Here is a 23298-nt window from a genome sequence, read left to right on the forward strand (position 1 = left end):
GCGGTGAAGGTGCCGTGGAGTTGGTGGTGTGGCTGAGCTCCTGATGACAGTCGGCAGAGGCTGGTGTCAGGGTGAAGGCTGGTCAGGATGCACCAGGCCAGACCGCGCGCTCTGTCAGGCAGGTGTCAAACGCACGGTCCGGGGGCCACATCTGGCCCAACAATCATTTATGAGGCCTGGCAGAGGATGGAAGCGCTGGCTCTGACTGAGCTTCAGTAGTAACAACTGGCTCACCTCAGACGCACAATGATATCAGTTGTGTGTTGGAGCGGCTGCTGTCCCGCAGTCTCACTCTCTCACAAACTCGCTAGCAAACATGACTTTAAAATGTCATCTGTGTGGGTGTGAACGTGTGAATGTGACACCGAGGTGAGACGAAGAAACAAGGCAGATTTTTAATCTGCGAGTGGAAAGGTCCATAAAAATAAGATGCAATTCTTTTGTTTGACCTTTGCCTGTCGGTGTAACCAGGTAGTCCAACCCGTCGCTGACCTGCTGCAGACGTGGTGGCAGCAGGGCTTGGTGTCCCGCCTCGTGCTGGAGAGGCGAAGGTGATCTGCTGCACTGGTGGAGGAGCAGAAGCAGGAATCGGACAGGATACAGTCAACTGTTAACTGAGGGAGACTCCTCTACTGTTACAGTGCGCTATGGAACCTCGAGTTAGCCTCCTGTTTGAGCGAGCACAGGTGGTTTCAGAGGGCGAGGCAGAAGCTCCTGTCCCCTGCTGGAGGCATCTGGACCAAACGTTTGTTTGTTGTGGCGCGGCCACGTGCAGACGTAAACCACGGAGTCATGTGACTCCCAGCCAAGCGTGCTGCGTGAGTGTGTAATGAGCGGTGAGCTGGAGGCTGGAGTGAGAGCCGCTTGATGTGATGATCTGTTCAGAGGAAACCTTTCACAGGGCGACGTCTGCAGGGGCCGTGTTCTCTAACAGTTTTATGATGCATAGAACTGCTGCTCCGCCTGCGTCTTCATCTGTCCCCTGCTCCGTGTCGCGCGACGGCTATTAAGCTGTAATTTGCTTTTTATTATGGCCTGTTAATTAAGCCAAAGCGTATCTGGCTGGTTCGTCTCTCCGGCCTGGACGCCTCTCCCGCCCACCGCTGCAGCCGCAGCAGCGAGGATGTGGGCCACCAGGTTAATGTGCCCGGGTGCCGCCGCCCGCCCGCCCCTCCCTCAGCCAGCTGAGGTCACGAGGCGCCTGTTGCTCCTCGGCCGCTGCTCACCTCCCTGCTGGTGGTCATGCCCGGGGAGTTGGCGTTTCCGTGCACACTCATCAGTTTAGCAAGTCACCCATCCAGGGCTTTTTTAATCTCCATAATGAAAGGGTTTAAATGCCTCCAATTTGTTGGCTGGGCAGCCAACGGAGTAATGAGCTTTGTGCTGGCTCCGGAGTGAACGGCAGCAGTAAAACCAACAACTGCTGCCGACACCTCGGAGCCTCACTGTCTTCTCATCGTGCGGGGTGTCAGATCAAAACCTGTCATGTAAATGGAGATGAAGCTCAGCGCAGGTCTGGAACCGGATCAGGATCCCGTCCACCACCGTGTTTTCTTTCCCTCCGCACACTCCAGATCAACCAGCGAGCATCACGAGTGACGCTTCTTTCTCTTCTTAATGTTCAGTCGGTCATTTTATCAGAGCAGAATTGATCTTTTAATCTCTTATGACTTCAAGTGTAGGGTAAAATGACCGATTTAACGTCAGTGGTCTTTGATATCGTTCCTCATTTCAGGACTGTGACAGGAAGTGGCCTCTGAACAGAACAGTTTCAGGCCGCTTTCACATAGTTTTGTTTGAAAATCTCTCCGTCCAGTGATGCAGGATGCTGCTGCAGTTATGGCTGAGGCAGCTTTGGCTGCGAGTCATCTTTAAAACTCAAGTGATAGTGATTGGAAGCGTCTACATGCTTCAGTGTGAGTTTCTCTTGCGCCTCTCAGATCCCACACATAACGGCCCCCCCCTCCTCCTCTCAGCCTCCCTCCTCCCCCGCCTCCTAAATGAAGAGGCCTGTGAGTCTGGTATTGATTCTCTGTGACCTGTAGTCGATTACACAAACTGAATCAGATAATTGAAGTCGCTGTCGACCTAATTGGATTATAGCTTTCCCCCTGAAGAGCTGGGCTGTGCAGCGCGCGCGCCACGTGAGGGTGCAGCAGGCGGACACCAGAGGGCGCTGGAGGCCAGAGCGCTTTAATGGGGCGTGAAGGGACAGTGGAGCGGCGGCACTCCAATGACTTGTTGGACTACTGCGAGACACCTTCCCTCCTGTCGACTTCACTTGCCTCCAGTCCTCCAAACGTGGCTCATGCTAATGAGATGACTATTTGCATAGGCATAATGAGGTAATTAGAGCTGGAGCGCGAGCGGCGGCGCTGCATTGTCTCACGCTGTACTGTACGCTCCTGAATAATGCGCTCCCAGGCCCGACATGTGTCGCAGCATATGTCGCGTCAGACCCCTGGTTTGAAGATGACGGGTGGCGGCGGCGGCATTAAAGACGCGCGCGCCCTGGTGGAAGTCGCCGCTCTCACACCTGATGTAGTGAAGCCCCAGTGCTCGCTTCCTTTCCGTCAGAGCATCCATCTCCTTGGAAATTGAGATTTGAGTCGGTTTGAGTGGAACGGAGGACGAGAGTGAGAGTGCCTGCATTCTCCTGCTGCAGCAGAGACCACGGGAGAGTGGAGGTGTGGAGATGTGCTGCCGCTCCTCATGAAGAGTACAACGGCTGCCTCCATGACCCCACCTCTGTCCGGCTTCAGGAAGTGGACCTGAAACATAGGAAGCCTGAATACAGCGCTCCTTCGTCCGCCACAGATCTGCCTGTAGAAAGCAGTCGGTGTGTTGCATAATCCGCCCTTGAGACCAGCGTCTGGTTTTCAGTTGGAGGTTGCTCGAGTCCTCGTGGGCCTCAGGAGCAGGATGTTTGTGGGGATGCTTCTCACCGTCGATGTTTCCTCCTTTGCTTTTTCCAGAACAAGAAGACTCGTTCGAGTTCATCATCGTGTCGCTGACGGGTCAGACCTGGAACTTTGAGGCGTCCACCTACGAGGAGCGGGAGCTGTGGGTCCAGGCCATCGAGAGCCAGATCTTCGCCAGCCTGCAGTCGTGTGAGAGCATCAAGAACAAGGTAGAGCAGGAGGGGGCCTCATTGCCATTCCTCTGCCGTGCTCCTGGACCTCCACTCCAGGCTGTCAGACAGGTGCCGGGCGGCGTGGGGGATCTCTGATTAGAAGAGACACACATCAGCAGGGCTGGTGTCGGCAGGCGGGGGGCGGGGGGCGCGCTCATTTTCATATTTGCTCTCTCCTGCCGCTCCGCTGCGGTCTGCGGTGCGAGTCCGGCCGTAATGACTTTCCTCTCCCGCTCTCTCCTCCCAGTCTCGGTTAGGCAGCCAGAGCGATGCCATGGCCATCCAGTCCATACGGAACGTGAGGGGCAACAGCTTCTGCGTGGACTGTGACGCCCCCAGTAAGTCTGACAGACTCAGTCAGGTCAGGAGAGAGGCCCTCAACAGTCGGACTGACTCTCCACTCTGGTGCAGACCCAGACTGGGCCAGCTTAAACCTGGGGGCGCTGATGTGCATCGAGTGCTCGGGGATCCACCGGAACCTGGGCACTCACCTGTCCCGCGTGCGCTCCTTGGACCTGGACGACTGGCCGGTGGAGCTCAGCACGGTGATGACCGCCATCGGCAACGCCATGGCCAACAGCGTGTGGGAGGGATCGCTGGAGTCCTACACCAAACCAGGGAGTGACAGCTCCAGGTGAGTCCATTTCGAGTCAGCAGAAGATTCAGGTCATCGGTCTGGGGCAGCACTGGCTCAGAGCAGCAACCACCAGCTGATACCAGGACCTGTGTTGGGGTGAGAAAACCACGTGAAAACTCCAACTGCTCTCATTCTGCGTGAGATGAAGATAGTAAACCGTTTTTACAATATACTGGGACATGATCATGTCTGGACAAAGTCGATCAGCTTTAAAAACAATTTTCCGCAGAAGTGACGTCACTCCATGATGTGATTGATGACAGCTATCATAATAGCAGGAGAATGAAAATGACAAAAACTGTGGAGTGGAGGATCAATGGAGGCGGAGGAGTGGTCTGAGTGAAGCACTGGACCCTTCTGCAAAGCCTCACCGCGACGTGTCTCCATCCCTCACTGGACTTTGGAGAGCAGGATTTAATCAATGCTACGACCTTGAAGAGCGTGAGATCATCCGACCCCTTGCTGTTACATGTCGGGCGGCCTCCGAACCTCACACCTGCGCGCTAACATCGATACGCCATTGTGGGACGTCTGTGTCTCCAGTGGGTGATGACTGCGAGTCCATTTTTATCTCAGGAAACTGAGGTGGGACCTGGACAACAGTTAGGGGGTGCCATGTTTGGAGGGTCAGGGTGGGGGGAAGGTCACCTGCAGCCGCGCCTCAGTAGCCAGGACGGTGGCGGCCTCTGCGTTGGTTGGACGGCGGCGTCTCTGACTAATGACCGGCTGTGTGGCCGGGCAGGTAATTAAACACACCATAATGGCCAAACTCCACCCTGAGGGCCGAACCCTGGGGCCGCGAGCTGCGCTGTCACCGATCCATCACACGGGCCCGGGTCATCTGTCAGCAGCAGTGCTGCTCCGCAGGCGCCTGAGCATCGCAGGTGTGGAGGCCCCGCCCCCCAGAGGATGGAGGAGAGGGTGACGTCAGCTGCCCAAACGTTCTGAAGCAAAAGTGCGGTCAGATACTGGAACAGGACTGGCAGAGGAGGCCGGAGCTCTGAGAGGTGGGGATATGCTCATGAGGTCGGGTCGCAGGGGCAGCAACCTGAGCTGAGACGTCTGGACACAGAGGTTCTGACCTCAGCCTGGTCCACTTGTTTCTCTCGGTGTGGACTCCCAGACGCCAGAGCTCTTCACAGTCTTGTGGGAAGGTGCTCCTTGGGTCATTTCACTAAGGCTCCAGAGCGCACGTGAGAGCAGAGCTCAGCTCTGTCTTCACCATGACGCGTTAGCATTAGCGCTCCCTCCCTCCCTCCCTCCCTCCGTCCGTCCGTCTGTCCTCCCTCACTAGCGACCGGAACTCCAAGCTCTCATCCTACTGGAGAAGCCCACGGCACATTCGAGGCGCTGGTGGAGCTCACCTCTGTGTCTTACCGTTACTCTCCTAGTGTAGCAGGATCATCTGATGTCACTTCTTCATGACCCATGGAAGCCGGCGACACATTCCTCTCCACAGTAAAGGCCGCTGCGCTCGGGCGGCGCGTGGCATGAAGTGCCTGCCCTCCATGTTCCTCCATCATGAATGATAGATCCTCTCCGCAGCTGAGGACCGAAGGATGGCCTGCAGTTATTTATCGAGTGGCCTCTCTGTCTTGATGAAAGATTATTGATGTTGATTCCTCTTGCGACCGCTGTCAGTCCCGGGGGCCGCGGGCAGGGAGGTTTTTCAGCGTCTGAAGAGAAGAGAAAGATCTGCTCTCATCCTGCAGCGGCTCCTCCATTATCTCTCACTGTCAGACTCCAACAGCAGCTCATCTCTGGACGAGCGTGAAGCTGGAGCAGCCTTAAGCCTGCCTGCCTTTAATTGGCCACACCGATGACACGCAGCATCTTTGTGATGGCGCCGCGGCGGCTCTCAGCTCCCGCTAAACGTTACTGACAGCTCATCTAAACGATTCAGTAACTACCTGAATATCAGCTCCAGGTCTGATTGAATGTCTCCTGCAAGACTAGTTCCAGCTCCGTCTGAATTGAGCGGCTCCAAGTTAAACGCACTCGTCCACAAGACTGGCTGAGCTCATATGCTGGATCCAGTTCCCGGAGCCGCACCACCAGTGGCTGTGAACATGGAGAGAGTGGTGTTTGAATTCACGATGGCGATGGTCCGTATGAACCCGTGCCTCGGCCTGTGTGGAGGTCAGACGCTTCCACTGGAGTCCAGCACCTTCGACCTTAAGACCACTGAAGGACGCTGGAGTGAGAGTGGCGGTTCTTAAGCACAGGGCCGGGGACCATGGTGGGGCCGCGAGCGCCATCTAGAGGGCTGCTAAAGTTTTGTTTGTGTTACACCTCTGGGCCGTGAGAGGCTCGCTTCTAACCCATGAGCCAGGTACGGTGGCAGCAGTGAGTCAGTCAACTGACCTGACCGCTGCACATCTGTGAGAGTGGAGAAGTTCTTGGAAAGAAACAGTGATGAAGAAAGGGACGGCGCCCCCTACAGTAAAGACTGTTCACCTGTATTTAAAACGAATTAGAACATTTTATGGTGATACGTTCATTTTGACTCGACTCATCTTCTCTAGAGTTTATTTATGGAAAAGAAAATATTTTATTTAGAGGTGTTATTATTACATTCAAAATTGCATTAATGAGTAAATGTGATGAACATGACTTGCAGCTGCTTCTGCTGCTGGTTAGACGTTTGCATGACGAATATAGGAATATGCGCTGATCACATGGTTTCATGCTTTGGTTTGTATGGTTATTCAACCCAAGTGAGAACAGTGAAGCATCAGTTGCAGTCCTTGAATGGAGCCTGAGATCAGAAAAGTAAAGCAGCCCAGAGTTAGAGGACGAGCACGGAGGAAGAACTGGCTGACTCCGAGGCCAGAGGCAGCTGCTGGCTATGGATGGACCAGGCAGACTCTCAGTTTTTCTTTTGTTTTGCCAAGTGGAGACAAGAGCAACCAAAGACGATGGATCCTGTTTGTCTATTAAGCAGTATAGTGAAGCAGAGTAGCTCGGAGTCTTGCATTAAAGGTGGAACCACATCCTCACACGCTCTCAAAGCTCTCGAAGGTTCTTGTGGAAGTCTGGACCTCCAGGTTCGTCTTCATGGTAGGAGCTGATGTTGATGGTGCGGAGAAGCACAGTGCAGACTGGTAACTGTTGGTGGTGTCCAGTGGAGTCAGGAATGCGGGTGAGGGGCGGAGAGAAGTGGCCCGCTTCATGCTGGCACCCCAGCCTGAGACGGATGCTGGAGAGAAGAGACGCAGCAGAAGTGCTCGGTCATGTGAGCCACATTTACACATCATCCCTCAGATTAATTGGGAATGGAAGCGGCGAGTGTGGTGATGACTTGACTGCCTCGTTGTGATGAAAAGTGAACTTGGCCAGGAGGCAAAGCTTTCCATCTACCCAGCAGTTTTGGGGCGGCTGGTTGTGAAGCAGGGTGGGAGTGGCAGGGAGATGCAATGCAATGGTTCTACGTTTGTGAGAGTGGACCTGGGCCTCGCTTGGAGTCCTGCAGTCCTGATGTTTGGCCGCATGCTGGAGCTGAGCAGCCAGGAGTCGTCGTGCTTTGCGCCCCCCTCTAATTGCTTGACGTGTTTGTGGTAGAAGGAAACACACACTGTCTTGAGCGCGAGGCGGCGAGGTCCGGTCCTCTCTTCCACACACACACACAGATGCAGCGGGTCTCATTTGGGGCAGATGTCCTGGAGGGTGGACGGATGTGGACGGCTATCCCTCACCGCCGCGGCCCTCTCACTGTCACCCTCTGTGGGCGCCACAGCGCCGCCGGCCACCGGCAGGTAATAGCTCTGACGAGAGCCTCCACTTTGTTTCAGAAATAATTTGCCGCCGCTGCTGCTGCTGGCGCCTGCAGGGGCTCCGCGCTGGCGAGAATGAATCACGCCGCTAACCTTTCCAAAGTGGCCGCGGCTGCCAGCCTTAACCCCTTCTGCTCCGGCCCCTTCTTCTCCTTCCTCCGTGCTAATCCTCCTCCAGCTCTCAGAGCCCTGTTGCCAGGAACCCTGCTGCAGAAAGGCTAATGAATTAAGACAGATGAGGGCGTGCCACTTCCTCCTGCTCCCTCGTCCAAATGAAACCCACAGGTCAGTAATTAGCCCTGTGTGGGATGAAAGGGAGCACGGCCACTAATGGGCCAAACGCCACTGGGCCTCGGAGTCGAGCCGAGGACGGACACGTTTCAAATGGCTGTCCGTGGAAGAGCCGGTCAGTGTTGTTGAGATGGTGAGCCACAGTGTCACCGACCGTCTGAAACTCTGCCTCTCACTCACGTTCCCTCCCGCCCTGATCCTGCTTAAACACGTCTGACCAAGACGTGTTTAAGCGGATGAACAGGGGCATTAATGGCTACAGTGGAAACCTAAACTTTGTGATAAACCTGTGACCTCTGGCTGCAGGTTTGGGCAGCCCTCCCCCCCTCCTCAGCCCCCCAGCCGCCCCACCAAAGCTTCAGCTCTGACCCGGGCCAGTGTCTGGCTGAGGCCCGGTGCGTGTTGCGGCAGCGGGATGAGCAGGTTGCTTCCGTCACGAGGGCATGTGCTGCGGTCCCCTCAGCTTTGTGCGCGAGGCAGGGGTTAACAGCGCGAGCGTTTAAGGCCGTTGCTCTCTCTGTCACCCAAACAGAGCCACTCCATCATGAGCCGACTGACAAGCTCATTAATGTCACAATATATTCAACTCTTCCCTTGGCCGGCCTTCGGCGCCCAGATGCTCCCCTGTTAGCCTCTATTGAGCGCCGCACAAGGGCCTTTTCAATTCTGCTGCATCTGTTCCTGAGGCAGCCACAGCCAAACGTGACACTGGTAAAAATATTTGTCTTGATTGTTTTGCAGCTGCTGGTCGCGGGCTGTAGCCGGGCATGTCGGCACTGTACCCGCGGAGCACAGGGGGGCCTGCTTTACTGTGCGGCGTCTTCATTTTTGGAGCCTAGCAACCTTTGATGGTCAGGGGCCCGGCTCTTGGCTCCTCTCTTTTCCCTTCTCAGCCCCCTCCGTGGCTGTGCCTCTTCCTCACTCCACTGTCTCGGCCCTCCCCGGGGTTTGTGGAAATGAAGCCTGGTCCTGCCTGGGAACGCTCCCATACAAGTCACCCACCCCAACTGTGAGGTCCCCCCCTGCCCCCCGACTCCCCTTCAGTGCGTCTATTTGATGTGTACGCAGTGAATGTGGAGGAGGAACAGGAGGAGCCGGGAGGCTGTGATTGTTTAGGAGGTCTCACTGTGTGTTTGAAAGATGGGCAAGTGGTGGGACGGACATCCTCCTCTTCCTATGGACCAATGCACCTTTTACTTCCAGCGCTGACTCCGCCCCCTCCGTCTCAGTTCCCCTTCCTATAAATTCCTGTTGCCCTTTGTCTTTCAAGCTTGACTAATTATCCTTGTTTGTCCCCCTTTATTTGGACTCACTCATGTGTTCTTGACTCCGGGGGCGGGGCTTAGGAGAATCATTCCGCCATTTGCCACTTAATGAAGTCAGGGTCAGGATCCATTGCTCAACAGAGAGCAGAAGGGAGGGAGCTCTGCCGCCTCCTCTGCAGGCGCGGCGAGCAACAGTTGGCCAGAGGAGCGACACTCGGTGTGGAGGCGTCGGACACAAGCTCGCGGGCTGAATCAACCCTCCTCAGCCACACGTATCTGCATCACGGTGACCTCTTCCCAGCATTAAATGGCAAGCCTTGTGCACAAGCTCCTCTCCATGGTTGTTTCCCCCCTGACAACCAGCAGCAGCGCCTCCTGGCTGTGACTCTTTGAGGGCATGAGTCATGGAGGGCTCACTGACCCGCTGGATCTTATTGATCTGAGAGGTCCACCACCTTCTGCACACCTTCCCCCTCATGTGACTGGAGAGCTGCTGAGTCCAGTTTCAGGTGGTGCTGCGTCTTATGATGAAAAATTAATCTATCTATTTCAGATATTTGCTGTGACGTCAAATGAAAAGCACCCTTCAGTGAAACTGGCAGGAGGCGCGTGCAGAGGTCCGCTGCTTGTTTTTTTTTTAAACAAATGAGGGTTAAGGACAGGTGAAGGTTGCGCGTCTCTGATTCTAAGCCCGGAGGATGTGTCATGTCAGGAGCGTCAGACTTTTCTCTTCTCACGTACCTGGACGGTGGAGGCTTCTTTTAACAGTGCTGCTACTCGCTGTCATGGCTGCTCTCCGGACACTGTGATACGGCTGTTTAAAGATGTGAGGGAGAGAGCCATGCCTCTCTCTTTGAGGTGCCGAATCTGCTGCTCTTATTTTCCTTCCTCCTGCGGTGAGGAAGTGTCTCTTTCAAAGGCCTCGCTCCCCCTGAATGTCTAAATTCAGCCCATGTTTGGATTTGGCTTTTTGATTCCAAACAAAAGACAGAGAGGAGATTAGCATTTCATTTCCTCTCTCCGCGGCTCTTAGACACACATGGCCTGGCTGCCTGCCCCATTTTTATTTAGTCATATCTGCGGTTGAATTCCGATCTGGCAGTCGTTCTGCTGCGGGACTGAATTTGCAGAGGAGGCTAACAAAAGTTTCCTCGGGGCTCTTTTCTCCGACGTTGACGTCCTCTTAATGGCTCTCCCCGGCCTTTTTCTTTCCCGTGGTGGTGCTAACTTTCTGCCTCATTGAGCTCATATCAATTGACTGAGCTCTACAGATTCAGCATCTCATTCACTGAGTGGCGTCCCCAAACTTTCAGCTGCTTCACCTCACTTGTTGGCTGGAGTGGCTTTGAAAGGCGTGCGATCTGCAGATGAAGCCGGCGTGGAGCGCAGAAGGACCCCTTCCTGTTCGGAGGAGGTTTTAAAGCCAATTGATTTGCTAACAGGCTTGTCCCCACATAATGACTGAGTGGGGATTGATGGAGGTGGCACCATAAAACACTGAGCCGCGGCAATTGCCTGCTATTAAGGCTGCATTGTTGCTCGCACAATGCCCTGGTCTCTAAGAGAAGATGGTCTTTGCCAGTTCTCCTGCGTGTTCCTGGTGGTCAGAACAGAACCCTAACCATATGCTCGGCAGCGCCGAAGCCTCCAAACTGTTTAGAGATGTGTCTCTTTATGAGCTCCTGGCTGTGCTTTTGTAGTCCATCAATGGGAGCCAGTGTGCTGATAATGGAAGGGTGTTCTCCTCTTCCATTACGGGGCAGTTAGGTCCGGTGCCAGGCTCCTTGCAGAGAGAGCGACGACCAGGGCGGAAAATGGGTGGCGGACCTTCACGGTTTGGAAGGCTCGACGACGAAGGGTGCACTGGACGCACCAGGGTGTCACCCGGAATAAAAGCCGCTTTTTACAGAATAAAAATGAAGGCCGCCGTGAGGAATTCCACCAGGATCAGCAGGCGAGTCAGCGAGGTCCACTGTGAGACAGCCTTGTGTCTTCATCCTCGCTGGACTGAGGATGGGCCAGGCCTTGCTCGTGCCTTGCCTTCAGTCAAGTTCTCGCGACTGTTCTGCACAAAGGAAGGCTGCGTCGGGGCGCCACCAGCAATGAGAGCTAGAAAACCCTCAGCAGCACCAGGAACACAGAGACCACCAGGGCACCGTCCTCAGTGCCATGAGCCAGGGAGGCACCAGCGGTTCACCTGAAGTCCTCAAGACCTCAGTCAGATAGTCAGGCACCAGTGTAGCTTTTAATTTCCCAGTGAGCAAAACAGAGGCGGCGGTGTCCTGTTGACTCCCCGGAGAGTCCTGTCACTCCAGTGAGCGTGGCACTTCACGCTGCTCCACACTAACCTTCTCCGTCCTGTCACTCAGCCTCAGGTCCACACAACAGACTCCTTTCTGCTGCTCTTATCGCGGGGCTGACGGGGTCACGGGGTGAGGGCCTCACTGGGCATGCTCGCTCCTTCACGTAGTGATATCGATTCTCTTTATTATTGGACAGTTTGCTGGCGGGGAGGGAATGAAAGTGCAGCGTGAAGATGGGGAGCAGCAGATATCGCACCCGGCCCGGCGACAGAGGAGCGGCTCTATTCTCAGCCCCACCGTGGATCTGACACAGGTCCGGGCCGTCCCGGGGGAGAGGCCCAGCTTTTGTAGGAGGGGATCCTCCGCTTCAGACTGACAGCCCACAGTGCTGATAAAAACGTCCCGCTTCTCTCCTGTATTGTCCGCAGCAGACGAGCTGCTCTGGACGTGTAACCTTTAGAAAGGCGGCCAGACAGGAAGTGTCCTGCTGCCCAGAGCATTACACCATTTGGCATCGTCTCCTCATCCTCACCATCACGGTGATGGTTCACTGTGACGCTCGGCTTTGAACCGGTGGTGAATCTTGTGGGACGGCCCGAAACATGCTCGTGTAGGAGCGTGTTTCACCGCTACATGGAGCGAAGTGTCGGTGTCGCAGGTTGGACCCTCCGATGTGAGGATGGAGGTGGAGCTGTGGCAGGTGCTCCCAGGCCAAGAGACTTGGCCCAGGTGGTGGTGGTACGCCGTGTTCCTAACCGTGGCCGTGTTCTCCCCAGAGAAGAGAAGGAGCGCTGGATCCGAGCCAAGTACGAGCAGAAGATGTTCCTGCTGGCTCTGCCCCAGTCCGACGTGCCGCTGGGGCAGCAGCTGCTGCGGGCGGTGGTGGAGGACGACCTGAGGCTGGTGGTGCTGCTGCTGGCCCACGGCACCAAAGAGGAGGTCAACGAGACCTACGGGGACGGAGACGGACGCACGGCGCTGCACCTCTCCTGCGCCATGGCCAACGTGGTCATCACTCAGCTGCTCATCTGGGTGAGTGCTCCTCCGCTGCAGGAGCTGCAGGCTGTTCTGCAGGGTCAGGTGAAAATCCCCAGCCAGTTGAACTTCAGCGTTGTCCTGCTGAAGGTCTTCCCATGGATGGAGCTTTCATTTGACTGGCTGGCACTTTTCAGGGGCAATTATGGATTTGTTTTAACAAGGTCCTCTGATTGAATGAACTGCCTCGGCAGAAATTAGCAACAGCTTGTGCGACTTTCACTCAATTAAGTTGCTGCCGTAAAATCCCAGTTTTCCCATATAATTAAAAGCGGATTACAGCGGCGCTTCAAGGAAACTTCTATCAATTAGCAAAGCAATAAAAAGCTCCTGAAATCCTCACACTGAAGCCAGAGGAGCCCGGAGAGACGCGTCCGCGGCACGCTTCGCCTTTGTGAGGTTGGAAATGAACTGCAGCTGGAAATATCGCTCGCACGCTATCGAGACCGATGTTGGATATCAATGTAACTTGGTATGAAGCTGACGGCAGAACAATATTAGCTTCTTCCTCAGAACCAGCGCTCTAGCTCTGCGGCACGCGAGACGCTTCGCCTTTGTGAGGTTGGAAATAAACTGCAGCTGGAAATATCGCTCGCACGCTATCGAGACCGACGTTGGATATCAATGTAACTTAGTATGAAGCTGACGGAAGAACAATATTAGCTTCTTCCTCAGAACCAGCGCTCTAGCTCTGCGGCTCGACGTGACGCGTCGTTGCGGCGTGTCCAGGGAGGACAGGTGTGATGACGGTCCGTGGGACCACTCAGCTGCCAGGTCCGAGTCAGTCGTACCACAGTCACGCTGATATTTCAGCAGGCGCCACACGCGCCAGCTGTGTTAGCACAGCAGGCCCTGCCTCTTCAGAGAAGACATGAAGAGTGAGGCTTGTTTTTATGACCGTCATCACTGCTCGGCGAGGTTGATGCTTTGAAACTAGACGCTTTCTTCGGTCTGGTTCCGAGACCCGCAGCGCCCCTGACCCAGCGCCTGTGCTTCCCTCCGCAGTACGGCGTGGACGTGAAGAGCCGGGAAGCCCGAGGGCAGACGCCGCTGTCGTACGCCCGCAGCGCCGGCAGTCAGGAGTGCGCCGACATCCTGCTCCAGCACGGCTGCCCCAACGACGGCTCCACGCCCAACATGAGCCGCCGGAACCCCAACATCAACAACAACAACGCCCAGTGTGAGCTGAACCGCAGCATCAGCATCATGTGAAGCCCAGGACTGACGTGGGTCTGTGGGATTCGGACTTTCTTTCAACTGTGGTTTTTTTTATTGGGAAAGCTTTCAGGCTCTTGTTTTTTAAGCGTCAACCAAACAAATGACGTACTTTAGCTTCCACACCTTCCCCGCCTCCCGAGCGTTTCCTTAATGCGCCGCCATTTCCTGCCTCCTGCTGCGGCGGCTGATCTCACCAGTCAGGATGAGAGATTTGCTCTGCCTGAGAGTAATAACACCAAACTGTGAGGAATAGTTTCACAAGTGACAAAACACTGGGGTGGGGGGAGGCTGCTGCCTCTTGCTTAGTAATGATGCATGTCCTCGCCGGCGCCGGCCCAAACAATGCTTCACAGGCCTAACTCTCAGTCACAGGGGGCGCTAGTGAGTCCCTCCCAACCAGCCTCACCGCTCCACCCTGTGCAGCAAGCTGCAGCCCCTCGTGTATATAGCGACGTCCAAGCCATAGAGAAGCAAGGTGGGATTCCAGAGGCTAAAAAAGGAGCCGAGTCTCCGCATTGTTGCTGTGAAATACATATACTATCGGTACTGTGCGTGTGTTTGTGTACATACTGTACGGTGTGTGCTTCATCTGTGACCGTCACCACGGAGGAGGAGGAGCAGGAGGAGGAGGAGCGCCTGCAGTGAGGAGCCTGGGAGGCCTTCAGCCTGTTGCTCCGTCTGACCTGGGGCGACCCACTGAGTGGACGGAGAAGCAGGTACTGGCTCTGTCGTGGACGCGTGTGTGTGATCCTGGCCACTTTGGTGGCTCCAATAATATTAACAATAGTGTTGTCTCAGCTCTGGAACTACAACACTCCAGCACGTGATGATGCAGCTTCATGTCATGACACTCCGCTCCGCCACACACACACACACGCCTGCAGCATCACGACACCTGCCGTGGTTTAACAACAACACGTTTGTTGGAAAGTGCGGCGAGATGATCACAAACATGCAGCCAGTGCGTCCGTTTGTCTGTCCAGACGTGTCGGCAGCAGGGTGACCATCACCGGTCTAAAATGAGCCCAACTTTGGGCGTAAACACACAGTTCAACTGTGATGGGCCGTGAACGTGTCAGGCTCCAAAGTAAAGAGCCACTTGCTGAGAAGCCACATCACATGATGCTGCATTGCTGGGACCTCGCTGGAGCTGAAATGACGGACAGAGCGACACCTGTCAGTCATGTTGAGACTCTGGTTCACTCGGAACGTCTGACGGCAACAGTGGCCGAATGTTTATGTGAAGTGGGAGAAGCGTCGAGTCAGCAGCAAACGCCACCCAGATGGTGCTGACTCGCTGCTGATGGACCTTTCGACACGACGTGAAGCTCCTGGATATCAATGTGACCACTCATGTTTGGTACTTGTGTATAATTATGTACATTTGACATATTTATAATGCAGTATGTAAATATTGTTTCCTGTTGCATTTTTATTCCAATGTTGATTTTCCTATCATGTTTTTCCGTTGACGTTCAGAACAAAGCTAACTTGTCGTTCGCTCGGATGCTTGGCTGACTGCTGACCTATCAATAACTCATGAATAAAAAGACCATGTAGCCTTCCCAGGTTCAGGGAAACCAACGGGTTCCACTGTCGCTGCTTTTGTCCTCGCCGTCACATGCCCATGAAGCACTGCAGCAGTGTGAACAGAGAGTGAAGCATGTCTCCTGCTCAGGTCTTGGTCGGCGCCACTCCTCAGGTGGACACTGCTTCACAGCCCCAGGAGCAGCCTGGCTCTGCTCTGACGCGAGGCGCTGGGGACGCAGCGCTAGCTCACCATCAGAACACACACACTGCTGTGTTGCAGGGTTCCGTCACGCGATCTCCAGCACGGGAGGCGTCTGTCCGACAGTCACATGACACTGGAGAAGAAAAGTCCAATGGTGTTTGTTTTAATCCAGAGTTTGTTGCCGTCAGTTTTCAAGATTTTCAATGGTGTTGTAATTCACCTGATAATGTTTTCAGTTTGTTCCATTCGAAATCCCCTTTTTACGTTTATATATTGACTGGAGGCCTGTGCTCATTTTGTGCCTATTAACATTTCACCATGCCTCTTTGACCTCTTTCTTCCCCTTCACTTTTGTTTCGAAGGTCCAGTGTTTCCCTTCAGTTTGCCGGGTGTCAACAACAAAACGGAGTTGAAAGCGACATCACCAAACCAAGATGGCGCCGCTTCCGGCTCGTGGACCCCCGACAGCGGCTGAAAGGGGATTAGGATCAAGAGTCCGGCTTAGTGTCAGGGAGCACGGCTCCGTGGCGAGGAGTCAAAGGAGTGCGTGTCGAGGGGAGTCTAATCCACTGCTCACTTGCCGCTCGTCTGCGCGCACCTCTTGATCGCTTCCTCTCGGCCTCCAGTGACGCGGAAGTACTGCGTGGTGACGTCATCTCTCTGCTCCCGCCGGTAAATTGGCGCGGCGTCATTCTAGTGTTCAAGTCCGTGAGACGTTTTGTGCATTAGAAGAGCAACATCTTAAGGAAGTTTAGCAACTAAGCTGCTGCCACGGTGAGACCTGCGTTGTTGTTCGAGTGACACCGTCACGTTTGTCGCACGATTTAAACTATCACCTCCATTTTGAAACTGTTGCGTCTGGGAAACAAGTTCTCGCCACAAACAACTGGCTCCTAATGCAACATTCTTAAAACTGTTCTGCTTTAGCTCAGTATAGTGGGAGACATTTGTATATGTTCATTTTCCCATTATTAACTGTTGGAGCAGTTTAAGTGACACGTGTGAAAATAAAAGGTTAAATGTGCATAAATATAATACATTACATTATATAATAAGTTTTACATTTGATAGTGAAATAATCTAAATAGGTTTTTTATGTATCAACACACTTTGACATTTCATTTATAAATACAAGTTAATGCTACAGCATTTGCAGACCCTTGGTGAACATTTGAAGTGGTTCATGCTATTTAAGCATCAGATGTCAACATTCAGAAGAACAAATCTGGTCACGTCGATTAGATTTCTTTCTTTTCTTCAACTGATCCTCAACAGTTTTGAGTGCTGTGCAGAACAGCTCCTCTTCACAGCTGGGGAGAGTGGTCGGACTTTCTTCCTGTCCGAAGGCACGGATGACCTGCCGCTGCTGTGGGAGTGTGTTTGGATATTTCATCAGGCTAAACAGAGAGGAGGGTCCTCCGCCGCCCACCTCCTCTCAGACAAATTACCTCCAAGATTGCAGAGGTGTGTCGAGCCTGATGGATGGCTGCACCCGGACCTGATGGGACCGGGAGGACGGAGCCGGCGCGGGGTCCCGCGTGTGGCCCCGGCCCCGCTCACCTTTATTGAGCAGTAATTAAAGACTTCCTCATGAGGCCGTGGACTGATCTGTTTCAGCTCCAACACGGATAAAGATCTGCTTCAGTCTCTTGGAGAGTTGGGAGCCAAGCCTCCGCGACTCCTCTGCCTCCTTTGTCTTACACAAACACTCTGCTCCCATCACTCTCCCTCTCTCTCTCTGGTTTCTCTCTCTCTCTTTCCCTCTCTCTCTCTGCCTGTGGCTGGAGCCGGCGCTTCTCTGTTAATTTGCCTGAGAATGCATTAGCTGTAATGAAGGCTGAGGGCCGAGGGAATCCTCCAGGGTTCCATTAATCATCCCCCCTCAGACAGGCAACCTTGATTACAAGTGGCAAGAAATTCATTAGAGCCGGGCCTCTGACAACTCTTATCTCCGCCACTAGATCTGACTCATTAGGCAGCCAAATTAAAGCTATGATGGCCCTGATGAAACTCATCGCTTGTTTATCTTGTGCGATTTGATGCATCTGCCCATACATCACTGCAGCCCAGGCTCCCGGGGCGGCCGGCCTCAGCTGCTGCTGCCTTAGACCCAGGTGTAGGTGGGTGAGAAACACTGCCTTAGACCCAGGTGTAGGTGGGTGAGAAACACCGCCTTAGACCCAGGTGTAGGTGGGTGAGAAACACTGCCTTAGACCCAGGTGTAGGTGGGTGAGAAACACTGCCTTAGACCCAGGTGTAGGTGGGTGAGAAGCACCGCCTTAGACCCAGGTGTAGGTGGGTGAGAAACACTGCCTTAGACCCAGGTGTAGGTGGGTGAGAAACACTGCCTTAGACCCAGGTGTAGGTGGGTGAGAAACACTGCCTTAGACCCAGGTGTAGGTGGGTGAGAAACACTGCCTTAGACCCAGGTGTAGGTGGGTGAGAAACACCGCCTTAGACCCAGGTGTAGGTGGGTGAGAAGCACTGCCTTAGACCCAGGTGTAGGTGGGTGAGAAACACTGCCTTAGACCCAGGTGTAGGTGGGTGAGAAACACTGCCTTAGACCCAGGTGTAGGTGGGTGAGAAGCACTGCCTTAGACCCAGGTGTAGGTGGGTGAGAAGCACTGCCTTAGACCCAGGTGTAGGTGGGTGAGAAGCACTGCCTTAGACCCAGGTGTAGGTGGGTGAGAAGCACTGCCTTAGACCCAGGTGTAGGTGGGTGAGAAACACTGCCTTAGACCCAGGTGTAGGTGGGTGAGAAGCACTGCCTTAGACCCAGGTGTAGGTGGGTGAGAAGCACTGCCTTAGACCCAGGTGTAGGTGGGTGAGAAGCACTGCCTTAGACCCAGGTGTAGGTGGGTGAGAAACACTGCCTTAGACACAGGTGTAGGTGGGTGAGAAACACTGCCTTAGACCCAGGTGTAGGTGGGTGAGAAACACTGCCTTAGACCCAGGTGTAGGTGGGTGAGAAGCACTGCCTTAGACCCAGGTGTAGGTGGGTGAGAAACACTGCCTTAGACCCAGGTGTAGGTGGGTGAGAAACACTGCCTTAGACCCAGGTGTAGGTGGGTGAGAAGCACTGCCTTAGACCCAGGTGTAGGCGGGTGAGAAGCACTGCCTTAGACCCAGGTGTAGGTGGGTGAGAAGCACTGCCTTAGACCCAGGTGTAGGTGGGTGAGAAACACTGCCTTAGACCCAGGTGTAGGTGGGTGAGAAACACTGCCTTAGACCCAGGTGTAGGTGGGTGAGAAGCACTGCCTTAGACCCAGGTGTAGGTGGGTGAGAAACACTGCCTTAGACCCAGGTGTAGGTGGGTGAGAAACACTGCCTTAGACCCAGGTGTAGGTGGGTGCCGGGTGAAGCCCCTCCTGACTCGCACTTCTCGTCTCGTCATTCCAACATGGCTGCCTCCGTCTCACATGCAAACAAAGTGTTTTAGTCATTTAGCTGACAAATCAACTGTGTGTTTTGATGATGTTCAGATCCAAACAACAGTGGCGTCGTAATGAGATGGTTGCTGTGATCCATTTGGATTGAAAGGCAGCAGAACTTCATCATTTTGTTCAGCTGCATTAGCTAGGGAAGTGGAGCCGCTCCTCATCAATTATGACCGTCACCTGTCACCATGTCAGTCACATCAGCAGCGTCAGTGGCTCCTGAGGAAACTCGTGCTGTCGCGGGGGCAGCAGCTGGTGCGAGCAGGCGCAGGCTTCCCTTACAGAGGTCCACGCATGGTCCACCCATGACTGGCACTGCAGCCGTCCCTCACTCAGTGGAGGTGGGCTCCCACCGGAAAGTGAGAACCATGGTCTCGGGTTGATGATCATCCCTGCCGCTTCACACTCTTCAAATGAGTGGCTCATGTCAGCACCTTCATGTTGTCGCCCGAGCGTGAGGTGGACTTGGAGCAGTGACCCGGTTCAGAGACTCTGAGCCTCACAAGGCTCTGGACCAGGCCGCGGGTGTCGTGGCTCTTCCTCATCCTGCCCAGCGTGGCGCCGAGGCCCGGTCAGGCCGGCAGGTCATGGTGCTGAGCCAGGGTCTCACTCCATGTATCACTCTCTGAGAGGCAACTTCTCAGTCCAACTGTGATCTTCTGTGTTGCAGGAGCAGACGGGAGGAGCCGTCCAGGTCATGTGACTGAGCGACAGGTGAGTGCACGGCTGCGCCAGGCTCTGAAACAGTCCCGACCATCCTGTCTCCTCTCACCGGGTCCAACTCTGGGTTCAGACGGACCTGTCCTCCGGGCCGCTCTACACTGTCTGACCTTGCCTCTTGCCCCGAGTGGCTGGGATCAGCCCGGCCCTCTGTGCACCTACTTTAGTTCCCTTATTAACCAAGTTACTTTCGTTGCTGTTTCCATGATTTCTCTTCGGTTCCCTTCAGACAAACTCCTGTCTGTGACTGTGGTTTACAGCTAGTTAAAAAGCACCTGTCTCCGGCACGACCAAGGTTTGAAACCCCGACTCAGATTGTGATTCATTGATGAGATGTATCATCTCTGAGGGCCTGATCTTTACACCTCACTCCAGCCCTGGCAGCTAGAAGCCCATTGTCTAACAGTGTGTGTCCAGTCGTAAATCACCAGGCTGTGTTGGACTCCTCAGTCAGTAACTGCATGTTTTACTGGGTTAGTTAGTCACGAGATATATCATTAAAAAAAAGACGTTTTTATTCATTTCTCAGAGAACATTTTTCTTCACGCTGTCTAAGTCTGAATTATCATTTGAGTTGAGGTCGGACAGGTGAGTGCTGATGGTGGTGTGTCCTTCAGCAGTGAGGCGCTGGCAAGTGTGGTGAGTCAGGGAGCAGCACAGCTCCTTGTGTTTCTGGTTCTGTTCCCTCCAGAGCTCTGTGCCTGGTCCTTCACGGAGCCTTCCCACACCAGCCGCTCATAGTTGAAGGGCTTCGCTTCTGACAGACACCCTGTTGATTCACACCGATCATGAGTCACCAGAACTCAGCAGCGTCTGTTTTAGAAAGTCCCTGTCTTCCATCTGACCCGAGTCAGACTTGGTTCCCGCACTTGAGCCGGGCACTTTGGACAACACATCAAACCCGCTCTCATGCTTCCTGAAACCCGACGTCTTCTGATTTGAAGGCCTTGTTCTGTCTGAAGTCAGTGAGTGCTGCAGGAGAGCAGCTCATCTTCCGTCTGACCCGCCGCGTGCTCTCAGGATGTAGATACAGAACATTATATATGCATTTTTCCCGCCGCACGATCAGGTCACGTGTTCTGCCAAAAATGATGAAATTACAACTGGGCTCCAGTTGATTCTAAATCTGGAACTTCTGAATTTCAATAAAAAGGAGGAGGAAACAGCCCAAAATATTGTATCGTTATTTCCATTATTCTGATCATTTATATTAATAATAATGAAGCCATCATTATTATTTGAATCAAGGCCTCAAAATTCTTCACACGGAACCGCGACTGCTCCCGCTCCTGTTTAAACCAGCAACCCTCGATGAAACGGCAGCTCTAAACGTCTTTAAACATCGATTTCATTTGTTTTCCATTTTTACAGAAATGCGCTGTCATTAAAAGGATTTTAAAAAGCGGAATATATGTATCACCGACTAATCAATGAAGATGGATTTCTTATAAAGCAATTTATTAGGTCATTATACTTTACAATAATAATCCCTCATTTGGTCTTCACATTTAAAAGCCCGAGAGGAGCCCGTCAAAGTTTAGAAAGGTCTGAAGTGACATGCAAATCGAAACACCAACGCAAGTCTGAACGTCATGCACGCAACGGAAAGGTTTTGGCCAGACATATAAATACTTAAAAAAAATCTTTACACTTATTTTTTACACATTTATATCCACATATTTACAGAGGAATAAATAAAAACGACAGTGTTTTCTCGTCCAGGTGCAAGAAAATCCCGCTCCTTGTTTGTGCTCGACGCGCCACCCAAACGGTGCGAGGGCGCGTCAGGGTCTGCTGCCCTGCTCGATCTGCTGGTGCTGGCTCCTCACCGCGAACCTGTTGACGTGCACCGGGATGGGAACCACGATCTTTGGGTTCCTCACCGGCTCCCCGGAGCGGTTGTTGACGTTCCCGGCCTTGATCCGTTTCCACTTGGCCCTGCGGTTCTGGAACCAGATCTTCACCTGCACCTCGCTCAGTTTCAGTGCGTGGGCGATCTGCGAGCGTTCGGTGAGCGACAGGTACTTTTTACAGTGGAACTCCTTCTCCAGCTCCAGCAGCTGCTCGCTGGTGAAGGCGGTTCTGCGGCGGCGACTCTTGCCGGCGGAGCCGCCGCCGCCCGGCAGCGCCTCGTGAGAGCCGCTCTTCGCCTTGCTCTTCTGGCTCAAGGAGCCGCAGTTGTTTCCGTCCGAGAAGCTCTCGTTCTCGCTGTCGGCCGAGCTGTCGTCCCGCTCGCTGCACGCCGTGTCCGCGGACTTCAGCTCCAGCTTCTCGTCGTCCGAGCTGTACAGTTTGGTTTCACCTAAAGCGGGGGGCAGAGGTGGAGGAGTTGGTGAGAGGCGGTTCATGACATCGACGGACGGTTCTACGCTCGACTGCTGAAGTAGAATTGGGCGCTGAAAATAGTGCGCACAGCGCAGGCCATCTGAGCTAGTCTGATCGAAAGTGAGCGTCTAAGAAACAGGAGTCCCACACACACACACACACACACACGGTTTTATCTCTTTAAATGCAGTCGGAAATTGGAGCGAACCTCGGCGGCAATTTCACTCTTTTATCCCAGCCATTTTCTAATTTTGCGGAGGCACTGCTTGATTCCATCGCGCTAGAATTTCGGTGGCAAACTTGAAGTTTGTTTTCCGTTCACCCCGCTAACTCGAGGGCGACGGGCGCTTCCCTCACCTGATATCGTGTGGAAAGTTTCCGAGAAGTTGAGCAGCTCCGAGCCCTTGTCCCGGCCGTGCAGCTCCTCGCTCTGCGGACTCTCCTGCCGCCGGGCCCCCGGCTCCGCGGCGCTCAGCCGGGGGCCCGGCAGCTCCTGAGGCGGGTAGAAACTGTCCGGCGGGTCCGAGAAGCTCGGCATGGTGGTGGTCAGCGCCACCATGGACGGCACCCCCTGACCCAGGCTGGCGCAGAAGGTGTTGGTGAGTCTCCCCGCGAAGGAAGCCAGCGGCGCAAGCGGCGGGATCCCGGAGGAGAGCGGCGAGTGCGACAGCGCCTGCGGGATGACCAGCGGCCGGTAGGGCATGAACATCGGGTAGCCGGTGTAGAGCAGGTGTCCGGGTCTGGGCTGCGGGCTTCCGATCAGGGAGTCGATGGAGAAGGCCGTCCCTTGCCCGCCGGGTCTCTGCATGTTTGCGAGGGTCTGGAGAACAGCTTCAGCGCGAGAGAAAGTAGGTCCCGTGACGTGTTGACATCCCTGGCGGTGGCGCGGCGCTCTGGCTCGACTTGTGTTGCGTTTACCTTTCCCTTCTTATCTGTCGCACTCCGAGAGCCCAACACACGTTTTCTCTCTCCCCGCCCCGAAGAGAGGGAGCGAGAGGGAGAGCGATCATCTGCATAGAGGGATGAAAAGGGGGAGTTTCCCCTCGGGGCTCATCCATCTTCCTCAAATTACGCTTCATTTCCTTATTCAGCCTCTGACTTTTGGGGAGGCGGTAGTTTCCCAGTGCGGACCCAATGGACGGGTCGCCCCTCTCTTTTGCCGCGGACTCCCAAAACGCTCTCTCTGTGCGTGTGTGTGTGTGTGAGAGAGAGAGAGTTGCGCGCGGCTCGTCCCCTTCTATCATCGCCGAGCGACCCAATCAGCTATTATTAATTTTGATTGATGATAAGTAATTACTCTGGAGGCTAAGGAGTAAAACAACGGGCTCTTTTGTCGGAGCTCTGGGGGCCGCTGGCCATCAGAGTCAGGAGGGAGGAGAGGCAGATGTTTTCACGGCTCCTCTTCTATTATCGCGGGAGAAAAACAATG

General features: G+C 54.2%; 2 protein-coding genes across 6 annotated transcripts in view; one reads left to right on the top strand and one right to left on the bottom strand.

The window, feature by feature from the left end:
- Positions 1 to 16478, top strand: part of agap3 (ArfGAP with GTPase domain, ankyrin repeat and PH domain 3) — an 87766-nt gene extending 71288 nt beyond the window's left edge. For 2 of the 5 annotated variants that reach the window (XM_053882590.1, XM_053882589.1), the window contains exons 14-18: positions 2976 to 3130; positions 3381 to 3471; positions 3545 to 3767; positions 12179 to 12434; positions 13443 to 16473. In XM_053882590.1, the coding sequence (XP_053738565.1) occupies positions 2976 to 3130; positions 3381 to 3471; positions 3545 to 3767; positions 12179 to 12434; positions 13443 to 13649 (932 nt within the window). In that variant the 3' untranslated portion in view covers positions 13650 to 16473. Of the gene's footprint in view, positions 1 to 2975; positions 3131 to 3380; positions 3472 to 3544; positions 3768 to 12178; positions 12435 to 13442 lie in introns of all 5 variants that reach the window. The other 3 variants (XM_053882588.1, XM_053882586.1, XM_053882587.1) reach the window with 3 other exon arrangements.
- A 4301-nt stretch (positions 16479 to 20779) lies between these two features.
- On the bottom strand, positions 20780 to 22943 carry gbx1 (gastrulation brain homeobox 1). Its single transcript, XM_053882594.1, has 2 exons — positions 22227 to 22943; positions 20780 to 21846 (listed from the first exon to the last, which is right to left on the bottom strand). Exons 1-2 carry the CDS (start codon positions 22675 to 22677, stop codon positions 21329 to 21331), a joined length of 969 nt encoding a protein of 322 aa, XP_053738569.1. The 5' UTR covers positions 22678 to 22943; the 3' UTR covers positions 20780 to 21328.
- Between the last annotated feature and the right edge of the window lie 355 nt (positions 22944 to 23298).

This window comes from Synchiropus splendidus, chromosome 13 (assembly GCF_027744825.2).
Source record: "Synchiropus splendidus isolate RoL2022-P1 chromosome 13, RoL_Sspl_1.0, whole genome shotgun sequence".
NCBI lineage: Eukaryota > Metazoa > Chordata > Actinopteri > Syngnathiformes > Callionymidae > Synchiropus > Synchiropus splendidus.

Excerpts from the sequence above, each read along its gene's own strand:
- gbx1 (XM_053882594.1), bottom strand. The coding sequence starts at position 22,677 with ATGCAGAGACCCGGCGGGCAAGGGACGGCCTTCTCCATCGACTCCCTG. Across the intron at positions 21,847-22,226 it reads AACTTTCCACACGATATCAG|GTGAAACCAAACTGTACAGC; the intron begins GTGAGGGAAGCG and ends CCCCCGCTTTAG.